The sequence below is a fragment of the Anoplophora glabripennis genome, unplaced genomic scaffold (assembly GCF_000390285.2).
Source record: "Anoplophora glabripennis isolate ALB-LARVAE unplaced genomic scaffold, Agla_2.0 scaffold404, whole genome shotgun sequence".
Lineage (NCBI taxonomy): Eukaryota > Metazoa > Arthropoda > Insecta > Coleoptera > Cerambycidae > Anoplophora > Anoplophora glabripennis.
Window position 1 is genome coordinate 1 of NW_019416523.1, and position 12,065 is coordinate 12,065.

The 12,065-nt window shown below is 35.2% G+C and overlaps 1 protein-coding gene across 1 annotated transcript; it reads right to left on the minus strand.

Moving 5' to 3' along the window:
* Positions 1–10,417: 10,417 nt before the first annotated feature.
* Positions 10,418–11,536, minus strand: LOC108910709 (zinc finger BED domain-containing protein 1-like). The gene has a single exon (XM_018715409.1). The coding sequence runs from the start codon at positions 11,534–11,536 to the stop codon at positions 10,418–10,420; it is 1,119 nt and encodes a 372-aa protein (XP_018570925.1).
* Between the last annotated feature and the right edge of the window lie 529 nt (positions 11,537–12,065).

Below are 12,065 nucleotides of genomic sequence, written 5' to 3' on the forward strand. Positions count from 1 at the left end.
CTAATCTTATTAATGCCATGCACATATATATCCATAATTCTGGTCCTTCGAGCCGGATGTCGGCGACATTAAGATTAGTGAATTAGTCAGCATTTCATTTCATCAACGTCATACAGCAGAAAGCAGGCGGCAGAAAGTGAGTCCATTCCATTTTTTCATTACTACATTGGTTCCTTTGTTCAATTTGTACCCATAATAACGCAATTTGTTGAATATCGAATAACAGTTTGCTATTCACAAAAATCGCTCATTTGTTTTGCAAACAAGTAGTTAATATCCGAAATATTTTCTATTTGAAATCATAAAAATGGATGTAGATAAAGAACTTTCGGTGTTAAATAAGAAAAGAGGTAGTATTAAGGCTAGATTGACTTGTTACACGAAATATCTAAACAATTTACGGGGTGATACACATTCAGAAGTAGAGTTAATAGAATTAGAACAAAGACTTTCAAACATAAAAGGTTTAATAGACGAATTCAATGAAATACAGACGGAGATAGAAGGGCTTGTTGATAGTGAAAACGTAGAGCAACAAGTAGAACAAAGATTTCTATTCGAAAAGATATTTTACGAGGCTATCGCGTTGTCAGAAAAGCATTTAGAATCTCGTAAAAACAGACAGACACATATTCAAATAGTGATGTACAAGGTGACATGAGAATGGGGTATCAAATTAATAATGTACAGGGTGTTAGATTGCCTACTATCAAATTGCCTTCATTCAGCGGGGATTATGAGAGTTGGTTTGAGTTCAGAGATACCTATTTGTCGTTAATACATACAAACAGGGAAATAAGTGATATACAAAAATATCATTATTTAAGGGCAGCTTTAGAAGGGAGTGCAGCTCGGATACTTCATGAACTTGAGTTTTCATCGGAAAATTACGAGGCAGCGTGGAACATGGTTTATGACAGATTCAACAATACAAGAACATTAGTAAATAATCATTTAAAAACAATATTTCATATGGAGCCGGTTGCTCGTAAATCGTCGGCAAAAATTCGCGATTTAATTGACAAATTAACAAAGCATTTAAAAGCATTAGAACGGTTAGAAGAACCTGTGGACAAATGGGACACATTGATCATTTTCATAGTTTCGGAAAAATTAGACACCTCAACTTCAAAAGAATGGGACGAGTATAAATTTGACAAAAATAAACCTAGCAAAAAACCTACATTAGCGGATTTCAAAGAGTTTCTGAGAAACAGGGCGGATTTGCTAGAAACTTGGGAACAAAAAAACGCGACAAAAAAGAGTTCCGATTCAAAAAACAAACAAAACTCGTATAAAGGGTTTGTAGTTGCAAAAACCGATTGTACTATTTGTAAAGACAATCATCGTTTTTATCGATGTCAAGAATTTTTGAATATGCACATAAATGATAGATTAAAAAAGGTAAAAGATTTAGGGCTTTGCATAAACTGTCTTAATCTTGGGCATTACAGCAAAGATTGTAAGTATGGTTCTTGTAAACATTGCAATGGTAAACATAATTCATTACTGCACAGGGATAAAAACATTAACGAGCAAAAATCACACTCGAATGATATACAAGGGGTAACTGAACAGCCCAAAGTGTCAAATAAATCGGATAATTCGGCAAATGTGACGAATGCGGAGAAAGCCGTGGTTCATACATGCAACAGTAATACTCAGATTTTACTTTCGACAATTTTGGTAAATGTTTTCGATATACAGGGCAATCCAAAAGTTGCACGGGCTTTGTTGGATTCGGGTGCACAATCAAGTTTTATTACAACTAATTTATGCGATATACTGCGACTAAAAATAAATCGGGTTAATGTTTCAGTCATAGGATTATCAAATAACATCTCTAACATACGGGGACGAATAACAACCAAAATAAGTTCATTAGACAACATATTTAGTCAAACATTACGTGTTTAGTGATATCACAGATTACAGGTTATTTACCGAACGTTGAGTTTAAAATGTCTAGCGCAAAAATTCCAGCTGATTGCAAGTTAGCTGATCCGTCATTTAATATACCGGGTCCGGTCGATATGTTGATTGGCGCAGATCTATTTTGGAACATAATTTCACCGAGCATTAAACATATTGGGGTAGGTTATCCAGTCCTCCAAAAAACAGTTTTTGGGTGGATAGTAGCAGGGTCACTTAATTCAGTACAGACAAAATCTGGCATTCGCTGTAAGTTCATAAAAACTACAGATATTCAGGATCAACTGCAACAATTTTGGGAACTTGAGGAAGGAGTTTCGAATAAAACATTGTCGGCTGAGGAAATTGAGTGTGAAAATCACTTCGTTGCAAACACAAAACGTGATACCGATGGTCGTTTCATAGTCAAGTTGCCACTAAAACAGAATCGTAATATTTTGGGCGACTCTAGGCAAAACGCGATGAAACAATTCATTCAGTTAGAGCATCGATTACAAAGTAGCGTAAGATTGCGTGGCTTATATACGGACTTTTTAAGGGAATATGAATTCTTAGGCCACATGACCAATGTTTCGCACGCAATGGAACGAAATGCAAACGTATCGTATTACATGCCACATCATGGCGTCCTTAAAGAAGAAAGTAGCAGCACAAAATTGCGGGTAGTTTTCAACGCTTCTATGGTTTCGAGTTCAGGTTATTCATTAAATGATTTGCAATTGACGGGTCCTACCATACAGGAAGACTTAATTTCAATTATTTTACGGTTTCGAAAACATCAATTTGTAATTTCAGCCGATGTAAAGAAAATGTACCGGCAGGTTTTAGTTGATCAGTCAGATAGAGCATTACAAAGAATTTTATGGCGGGAAAACCCACAAGACAAACTACAAACATATGAGCTGAATACAGTCACGTATGGAACAACAGCGGGTTCTTTTCTAGCTGTAAGATGTCTTAAGCAATTAGGAATCGAAAATCGCGAAAATAACCCAGAAATTGCCAGTATCATTGAAACAGATTTTTACGTAGATGATTTGCTAACGGGTGCTGAAACAGCACAACAAGCAACAAAAATATGTTTGCAAATTTCAGATATTTTAAAACAGGGTCAGTGTGAATTTAGCAAATGGCGTTCTAATGATCAGTATATAATCCAAAATTTACATAAAGATACGAATATGTATTCAATTCAGTTCGGAACTGAAGAAAAAACATTAGGTTTGGTATGGTCAAGTTCAACAGACAATTTGATGTATAAAATTAAAATCGATACAGGTCAACAAAAAATAACAAAGCGGACTATTTTGTCGAGTATTGCGGCAATATTTGATCCTCTTGGTTTGCTTTCACCTTGTGTAATAAATATCAAAATTTTGTTACAAAAACTTTGGTTAGTTAAAATATCGTGGGATGACTCACCTCCAATAGATATACAAAAAACCTGGGTTCAATTTCAGACAGAGTTACCGAATTTAAACAATTTAAAAATACCACGCAAAATAATTTGTCAGAATGCAATTGGCATTAATTTTGTGCAAAACCGTACTTATCTTATCAACTTCGACGTCACCTGTTACATGAGTGTTGCACAATAATGAAAAAGTAATATTAACGGTTGGTAGAAGGAAGCACAAAAAACAAACGCCTAGGTAGGGAATTCTGGATGGAAGCGATAATAGTTGAAGATAGGCAGTTGAAGTGAGAACAGTGTGCAGATAGGTAGCAAGACGGTCAGTGTAGTGTGAAAAATATAGAAGTAGTGGAAAATTAAGTGTTTAACCGGTATTAGTTAGCAGGTAATATTCTTTAAGTCCTTTGTTGTTAATTGTTCTATGTAATTTTATGATTGCGATGGTTATAGATGTTTCATGATAATAATTCTTTGTAAGTTTGGCTTTCGTTGCTTTGTGCTCGGGGGCGTATATTTTTCCAAGGTAAAGTTGTTGTAATTGTGCTTGGAGTTTGCCCATTATTTATTTCATGTTGAAAGTATATGTGTTGTCCTGATTGCCGGACATTGCAATAACGACTTCTTTGTTTCACATCTAACTTGTTTTTGTCATGATTACGTTGTTCGTAAAATATAGATGTTTTATGATAATAATTCTGTATATGTTTAGCTTTCATTGTCTTACGCTTAGGGGCGTGTATTTTTCTAATATAAAATTGTTACAATTATTATTAAATATTGCTCATTATTTATTACATGTTAAAGTATGTATATTGTCGTGACTGCCCAGACATTCCATTAACGACTTCTTTGTTTCACATTTAACTTGTTTTATCATTTGTTCTTTGATTTCTTGTGCTCACTTTATGTCATACGTGTCAGCCTTGTTGAATTTACTAACATTTTCGCCCGTGCGGATCGAATCTGGATTAAGCTAGATTGCCTCCCGTATGGGACTCCAGTGTTATGAAGGATCTTCCGAAATCTCAACTATAGCTGGATTGCCTCCCGTATGGGACTCCAGTACCTTCCGGCTCTGCCGGCTAACTAACACCAAACCTCTTCAGTTTTACTTGGAAGTGNTTTGAAAACTCAGACAATACCGAGATTAGAACTTTGTGGTGCATTAGTAGTTGCCAGATTAGCAGCTAAAGTATTTAATTCACTAAAAATAAAATCATATTCATGTACATTTTGGACCGATTCAACGATAGTTTTGGGATGGTTAAAAACTACACCGAGTCAGTTAAATACATTTGTCAGTAACCGTGTTTCAGAAATTCAAACTATTACTGGTTCGCACTCATGGCGACACGTTCCTACCAAGTTAAATCCAGCAGATGTATTCTCGCTGCGTCATGCCTAGTCAGATACAAGATATGACAAGTTGGTGGGAAGGCCCAAAATTCTTGCAACGAGACTCAGCTGAGTGGCCAGATTCGAAATTTGACATACAATCATCAGATTTGCCTGAATTACGTAATAAGGTTAATAATTTTGTTGCTACAAAAACNGCGTCATGCCTAGTCAGATACAAGATATGACAAGTTGGTGGGAAGGCCCAAAATTCTTGCAACGAGACTCAGCTGAGTGGCCAGATTCGAAATTTGACATACAATCATCAGATTTGCCTGAATTACGTAATAAGGTTAATAATTTTGTTGCTACAAAAACCACAAGGAATACGGAGACATTTCCATTTAATCGATTTTCAAGTTTTACACGTATAAAACGGACAGTGGCATACATATTTAGATTTAAACATAACTGTTTATTTCCGAATGATCGTCATAGTGGGCCGCTTATAGTCAAGGAAATTAATTCAGCATTAATGAATCTTGTGAAAGTTGCTCAAAGAGAATCGTTTCCTGACGATTATCAAGACTTATTTAATGGTAAGAATGTACAAAGAAAAAGCAAAAATTTAAGTCTTTCACCATTCATGGATTCTAATGCGGTAATGAGAGTTGGTGGTCGTTTAAAAAATGCCAAATTTTCTTACGATAAAAAACATCCAATTTTGATTTCACCTAAGCATCATTTGACAAAATTAATTTTCAGATATGAACATTTACGCTTGTATCATGCAGGACCTCAAACGCTATTGGCTTCTGTAAGGGATCCATATTGGCCAATATCGGGGCGTAATATTGCCAAAGAGACAGTCCGAAAATGTGTATGTTGCTCGAGGAACTAACCTTTTCGACGTTTTGTATCGCGTAGAGGTAAACCTTCCCACGTATATTCCGATAATGGTGGCAATTTTGTTGGTGCTTATGCAGAACTCAAACATTTATTTCAAAACAAACAATTCACGGAAGAATTGCAGAGTAGCTTAGCCTCTGAAAATATCAATTGGCACTTCATTCCTGCCATGGCTCCTCATATGGGAGGTATGTGGGAAAACGGGGTGAAAAGTTGCAAATATCATTTGCATAGAGTAATGGGAAATATTATTTTCACTTTCGAGGAATTATACACATTATTGGTACAGATTGAGTCTATCCTTAACTCCCGTCCGTTGAGTCCTATGTCATCAGACCCAAATGATTATAGTCCCCTCACACCATCTCACTTTTTGCTGGGAAGAGCAGTTACGTCTTTACCAGATCCTGACATAACAGACGTGAAAATCAACCGTCTTAACAGATTCCAGTTGATTCAACAAATTCAGCAGCATTTCTGGAATCGGTGGCAAAAGGAATACATCAGCCAGTTCCAGCAGCGCCATAAGTGGAAGGAAAATCAGTCGGACATAAAGGTCAATGACTTAGTATTCATCAAGGAAGACAACTTGCCACCTAAACAGTGGATCCTGGGACGTGTGTGCAAGTTATATCCCGGTAGTGACGGTGTGGCGAGAGTGGCCGATGTTAAGATATCAAGTGGTGTTATTCGTCGTTACAAAGCTATGTGTGTTATCGATGTGTGACGATTAAATTTCGGACGACAATCTTCCAAGGCGGAGGGCATAGACAAAAGGGAACGTGCCCTACTGAGCATGGACAAAAGGGAACGTGCCCTACTGTGCGGTTGGTCGACGGACGCACAGAGGGCGGTACATGTCGAAGAGAAAGAGGACACCTAGTTTAGTTAGTTCACATATTGCAACGCTCGTGTGAGCATGAATGTGTAATATAGTATTCAATCAATAAAATAAATAACAACAATACAGTCTACATCAATATCACTAATCTTATTAATGCCATGCACATATATATCCAATTCCATCGAAAGGACAATATACCTAGCGCCCCCTAGACGTGACCCCAACACTGTTTGCATATTTGTATTTGCCACCTCAACAAACGTTAATCTATACATTTTCAAAACAATCGGTCCATACATACTTAAAATACAGCAAAAAATCGAAAATATGTTTTCAACTTCAACACCCTGTAGAACGAAAAAAAGTAACAATTGAGGCATGTTTGGCTCAATCACTATATTTTGACGTCAACAATCTGCCATTAAGCTGTGTATCATTATTAATGACTCACCCTGTATATTGACTATACATTTTTCATACACGTTCATACCAAACAAAGAACACGTCAGCCATACGTCTTTGCAGCGTCTTTGGGAAACCAGGGGCTTACAATTAGACTTTATGTACTAATGTAATGTAATAATGTACCTACGCAAAATTAGTATTTTACATAGTAGGAAATAATCACTAAGCAGGAGAAAATACAAGTCACTTTTATTACGCACATGGTACTGTCAAATCATGTTGATACAAAAAGTGTTTGTGCAAATCTATNTGACTACGTACCCGACGTGACCGACAAACACAAAAGACCTAGACACCAACTTTTTGACCCTGGGTGACCACCCCAATGACCCCCCCCCTGCCCGCTAACCTTTTCTGTTTCAGAGACAGCCAGAATCAAGAAACGAAGACAACGACACACACACACACACACACACACACATAGAAATATTTATATACACATATTTCCACTACCTATGTAATTTAGCTCTCAGTAAAATAGAAGTCATTTTATTCTGGTCCATTCATCTGTAAACTTGTTTTCCTAGATGATAACACTAAATAATTATTTTATTTTAAAGTTTAAAGATCAAAACAATATATATTAATCTGTTATCAGTAAATAAATAAAGCACCTACAAAAAGAAGTCACCAATTTATATTTTCAGTTAAATTTTATAAGGAATTTTACTTGTTATGCCTTTCACACGTATAAAAAAAATCATGAAAAGTCCAATTAATAAAGTAATATGAGTTTATTTAAGTGATCATATAAGTAGAATTACAAAATAACATGTAGAAAAAAGTAGGTCGAGACTACAATTGCATAATATTTGCCTTTAGGTTGTCAAATATCGGGTCGTTAATATCAGCACCAATAGGAATACGACATAATAATGTTGATAACGTTTTTCTGGATGGAAGATAAAACAATTTTTGCATAGTTTTATATGCTTTGCCACTCTGCTTTTGTAAAACCAATCCCAGAACTTTTTGATTTATAGAATATTTTCACACTGTATAAATGTTGCAACTAAGTTGGGCAATGGAGCAGTTACGTGTTCTAGAAATTCATCCTTTGTAAATTGTTCATATAGCGGTTTCCTAGGATGTTTTTCTCTACGACTTTTTAATGTTCTCATTGTCTTTAACAGGCCTGTGGCCCTTCTGTACAGTTTTTTAGCCTTAGGGGTTAGTTGTACTTCCCTAGATACACCATCAGCCAATAATGAAGTGGAAGTGGAAGGAAGTGAATGTTCTGTAAAAAATGTTATCTAAGTATCAAACCTATTTTATTAAATAGAAAAAAAACGCTGGCAATGGGAACAGTAATTTCACATCACGTTTCAAATAAAATTTGGAAAATAATTCTTATACATATATACTTATTATTGAAATTTGAAAATACATTAAAAAAACATTTTTACTACCCTTTCCCACTTTACATATTCATTCCACTCACTACCTTATTTTTAGGGTGAAAATAATACTAGAATTCGAAGCAGCATATTTTGGAACGCTACAAATTATATATTACAAGGCTATTTCCGAGACAATCGTAATTTATTTTTCATCCTCTTTTCTATTAAACTGATTTTGCTTAAAAACAATCCCAATGGAGTATTTATGGGTCTCCACTTCTGTACCAAATTTCAAGTCGACAGCTTTAGTTCTTTCGAATGTTATCATGGCAGAATTAAATGCCGACAGACAGCCTATTGCTTCGCGATGTTGAATAAATATGTTATAACTACACGAATTGTACAAAAAGGCTAATAAACAACTTTTTCATAATTTTCACACTATATGCGGATATGCAATTATTATATTCAAACAAAAACACTTACTGGGAGAAGTACACGTTAAAAGTTCTGGTCGAGGTTCTGGTGTAGAAAGTTCACGAATATTTTCAGTTCCCAGTACTTCCTCTAAAATATTTATTGTTTTGCACATCTCATGAGCCAAGTTAGATTTGTTAAAGTATACCAATGTATTTACCTGAACGTGCACTTGAGGTAGAAGCAGAGAACGGTAAGAATAGCATGGGATAGAAGCCTTTCTTCAAGTATATATTTGTGGATCCATCTTCAGGTCTAAAGTGGAGATGACACACCCTGCTAGTCCTATATACTTGCTCATGTGTAAGAGAAAATATTTTTTCATTACCACATGCCTCTATCCATTTTTATAAATCCTTATTGTCATTAGGATACGGAATTCGGTGCCTTGTTGACACCATATCTCTGCATCCAGCAACAGCGTGTTAACTTAATTTAACCATAATAAAAACTGAAATAGGAATAAAACTGTACAATTAATATTATTATGTAAGTAGTAGACACAACCAAGTGCATTAGTTACTAAACCTACTTCTTACCTTAATATAAACTGAAAAACACACTAGGTATTACTCGTCCATAAAATCATAATAAAAACTAAACTTAGAAAGCAGGAAAAACTATTTAATTATAAAATATACGCCACGATAACCTTTCCACTACAATCTCACACATTTGAAATTTTGAAAGATAATAGAACTGACAACAGACAGCACGCCGGTAAATTAGGCAGACTCATTTATCTATGCACATAGAGCCCTACAAAATAGTACCTGTGCGCCATCTATTGAAAAGGCCGCCTCGGAATCATGATTATCATACAAGTGCGCATGCCCTAACCTCGCTGGCTGCGGTCTGTGGGACGGCGCCGGCGCCTGCGCCTTGCGTTCACATAGTCGCGGTAATCGCAATCGTACAGAGCCTCTCGTTTTCGTTATACACTCGCGTCGAGCGACGGCGGGTAATATAATATGTACAAATAATTAATTGTGCATAGGCAAAGAGCAGACTTGAGATATCCAGGGCAATTTATGGAAAGAGCACTTGCTCTTGCATATGTATTTATTTTTATATTGTGATCGTTAAAGTATTATATTTGGTAATTGGTGTATAGGTACTATAAATTTTTATTTAGAATAAATAAAAAACATTTAATTGTAAAATATATTTTTATAAAAGAACGAATAACAATTTTTAATAATAAATAATAATATTTCTATCAATAAATAACAAAACCATAAATATATCAAAAAATTAAAAAAACTTGAACATTTATTAACGAAAACATCTCATTTAGGCAAATAAAATGTAACCCAATTAAAGAAAAATTAAAAATTACTTTCTACCTCACAATAAAATAATAATGATAACTAAAAAACAAAGTACATACCTGAGTAATACTGTTTAAAAAAAAAATCACAAATTGGAGTTGGAACTTAAAAATAAAATTTGTTTAACTTTGGCAGCACTAAGTATATTTCTACGTTCTGATAAAAGTTGCCCTGATTTCGAAAAGATTCTTTCACATGGTACACTTGTACCAACCGTAACAAACTTTTCTTTAAATAGTTCACTTAGGTAAGGAAAGTTATAGGAATATTTTTTCCACCAACACAATGGATCTTCCTCCCTTGGTATGGGCGGATCTTCTAAATAGCGTTGCACTTCAATAATTGCTCTTGAATGAGTCGTTCCTCTAGGTTATAAGGAGGCAACTCTTTTTTCGAAGTTTCCCCAAACAGAACACTTGGTTGTGGTTTCCTTTGATTCGCTCTCTGGTTGGTATGTACTGCTACTACTAACAGTATTGGCAGTTGTAGTGCTGGCGCTATTTTTATTTTGAGAACTTATTTTTGTAGACAGCAGGGACAATACGGATTTCTTTGCTTTTTCCGGTATGGATTCGTTGCAAAACCCAACGTTCTTGAATCTCGGATCTAAAAACGTAGTCAAGACAAGTGAATTACTTTGTTCAACATTCCCTAATCTATTAGTGAGTCCGTCTAAAATGATAGATATAATTTTTTTAGAAATGTCTTCAAACTGTAGCTCCTTCATATTCTTATACACTGCTAAAAGACCATCTGTTAAAATTATAGTCATTGAAGCTGTGACATAATTTTCGGCGCTCATTAATTTTGTCACGTTTTCTAGGGGTTCTAAAATGTGTATCAATTCTTTCAAAAAATTCCATTCCTCCAGGGAAATTACTGGAAAATCTTTATTTAACAGCGCCATTGTCGTCCTGATCGGTTCTTCCAACTCCACAAACCTATCCACCATATAATATGTGGAGTTCCATCTCGTTACAACGTCTTGTACGAGTCGTTTAGGATCTCTTCCCTGTTGTTTTTGCTGGTCTATCAACTTTGCCATGCCAGATGTAATTCTTTTGCAAAAAGCCACGATAGATTTAACTTTGTCTAATATTTTTGTAGCATGTTTCAAGGAATCTAATGCAATTAAATTAATGGTATGGGCGTAGCACCCAAAATGTTTTAATTGAAGTTCTTCTTTAATCGCCTTTTTTATATTCGCGGCGTTATCTGATATCACCATTAAAATTTTTCCTTCCAGATTCCATTCCTGAATAATAAGTTTTAGTTGTGAGGCTAAATTAATGCTTGTATGATTCTCCCCGTATGAAACGCAATCCAATAATGCACTGTGAGATTTAAAATTATCGTCAATGAAATGGGCAGTGACCGCCATGAAGTTTTCTTCCTCGTAAGTTGCTGGCAACATTGTGTTTGAAACGGTCTTCCTTGACGGTAGTTCGTAGTTGGGATTTAAAGCGTTTACAAATTTTTTTAAATCCATAATCTTCAATGACAGAAAATGGTTGGAAATCAATCGTGAAAAGTAGCATTAAAGCGTCGTCAATTTTTTTTCGAGATTGTATTCCCATCTTTTTTTTTTAAAACATGTTTACCGAGGGTTGTGCCAATTTGGGAGGGTTTATTGACAATGCAGTACTAGTCGTAGCCAGATCCTTCGTTTCAAGTGAAGTTTCATATACCGATTTTTCATTTAGATTCGAAGGGTTGCTTTGCAGTGGCTGTAGATTTAGAGAGTCAGGGATAATATATTATCCAATTTCACCAAAGGATGCATTTTATCCATGTGCTTCTTCAAATTATTAGACGTAGATTTGTAACTTAACTCATGTTTGCATATATTACAAATCGCTATTTTGTCCGATTTTGTCTTTTCTACAAAAAAATTCCAGATTGAAGAAGATTTCACAGACTTTTTTGGAGGCATGTTTGAACGCTGAGCACTAACAATTATTTAAAACTAATACCACTGTCCACGGCTTTATACAAGATCTGACCTGAAACTACAGTTC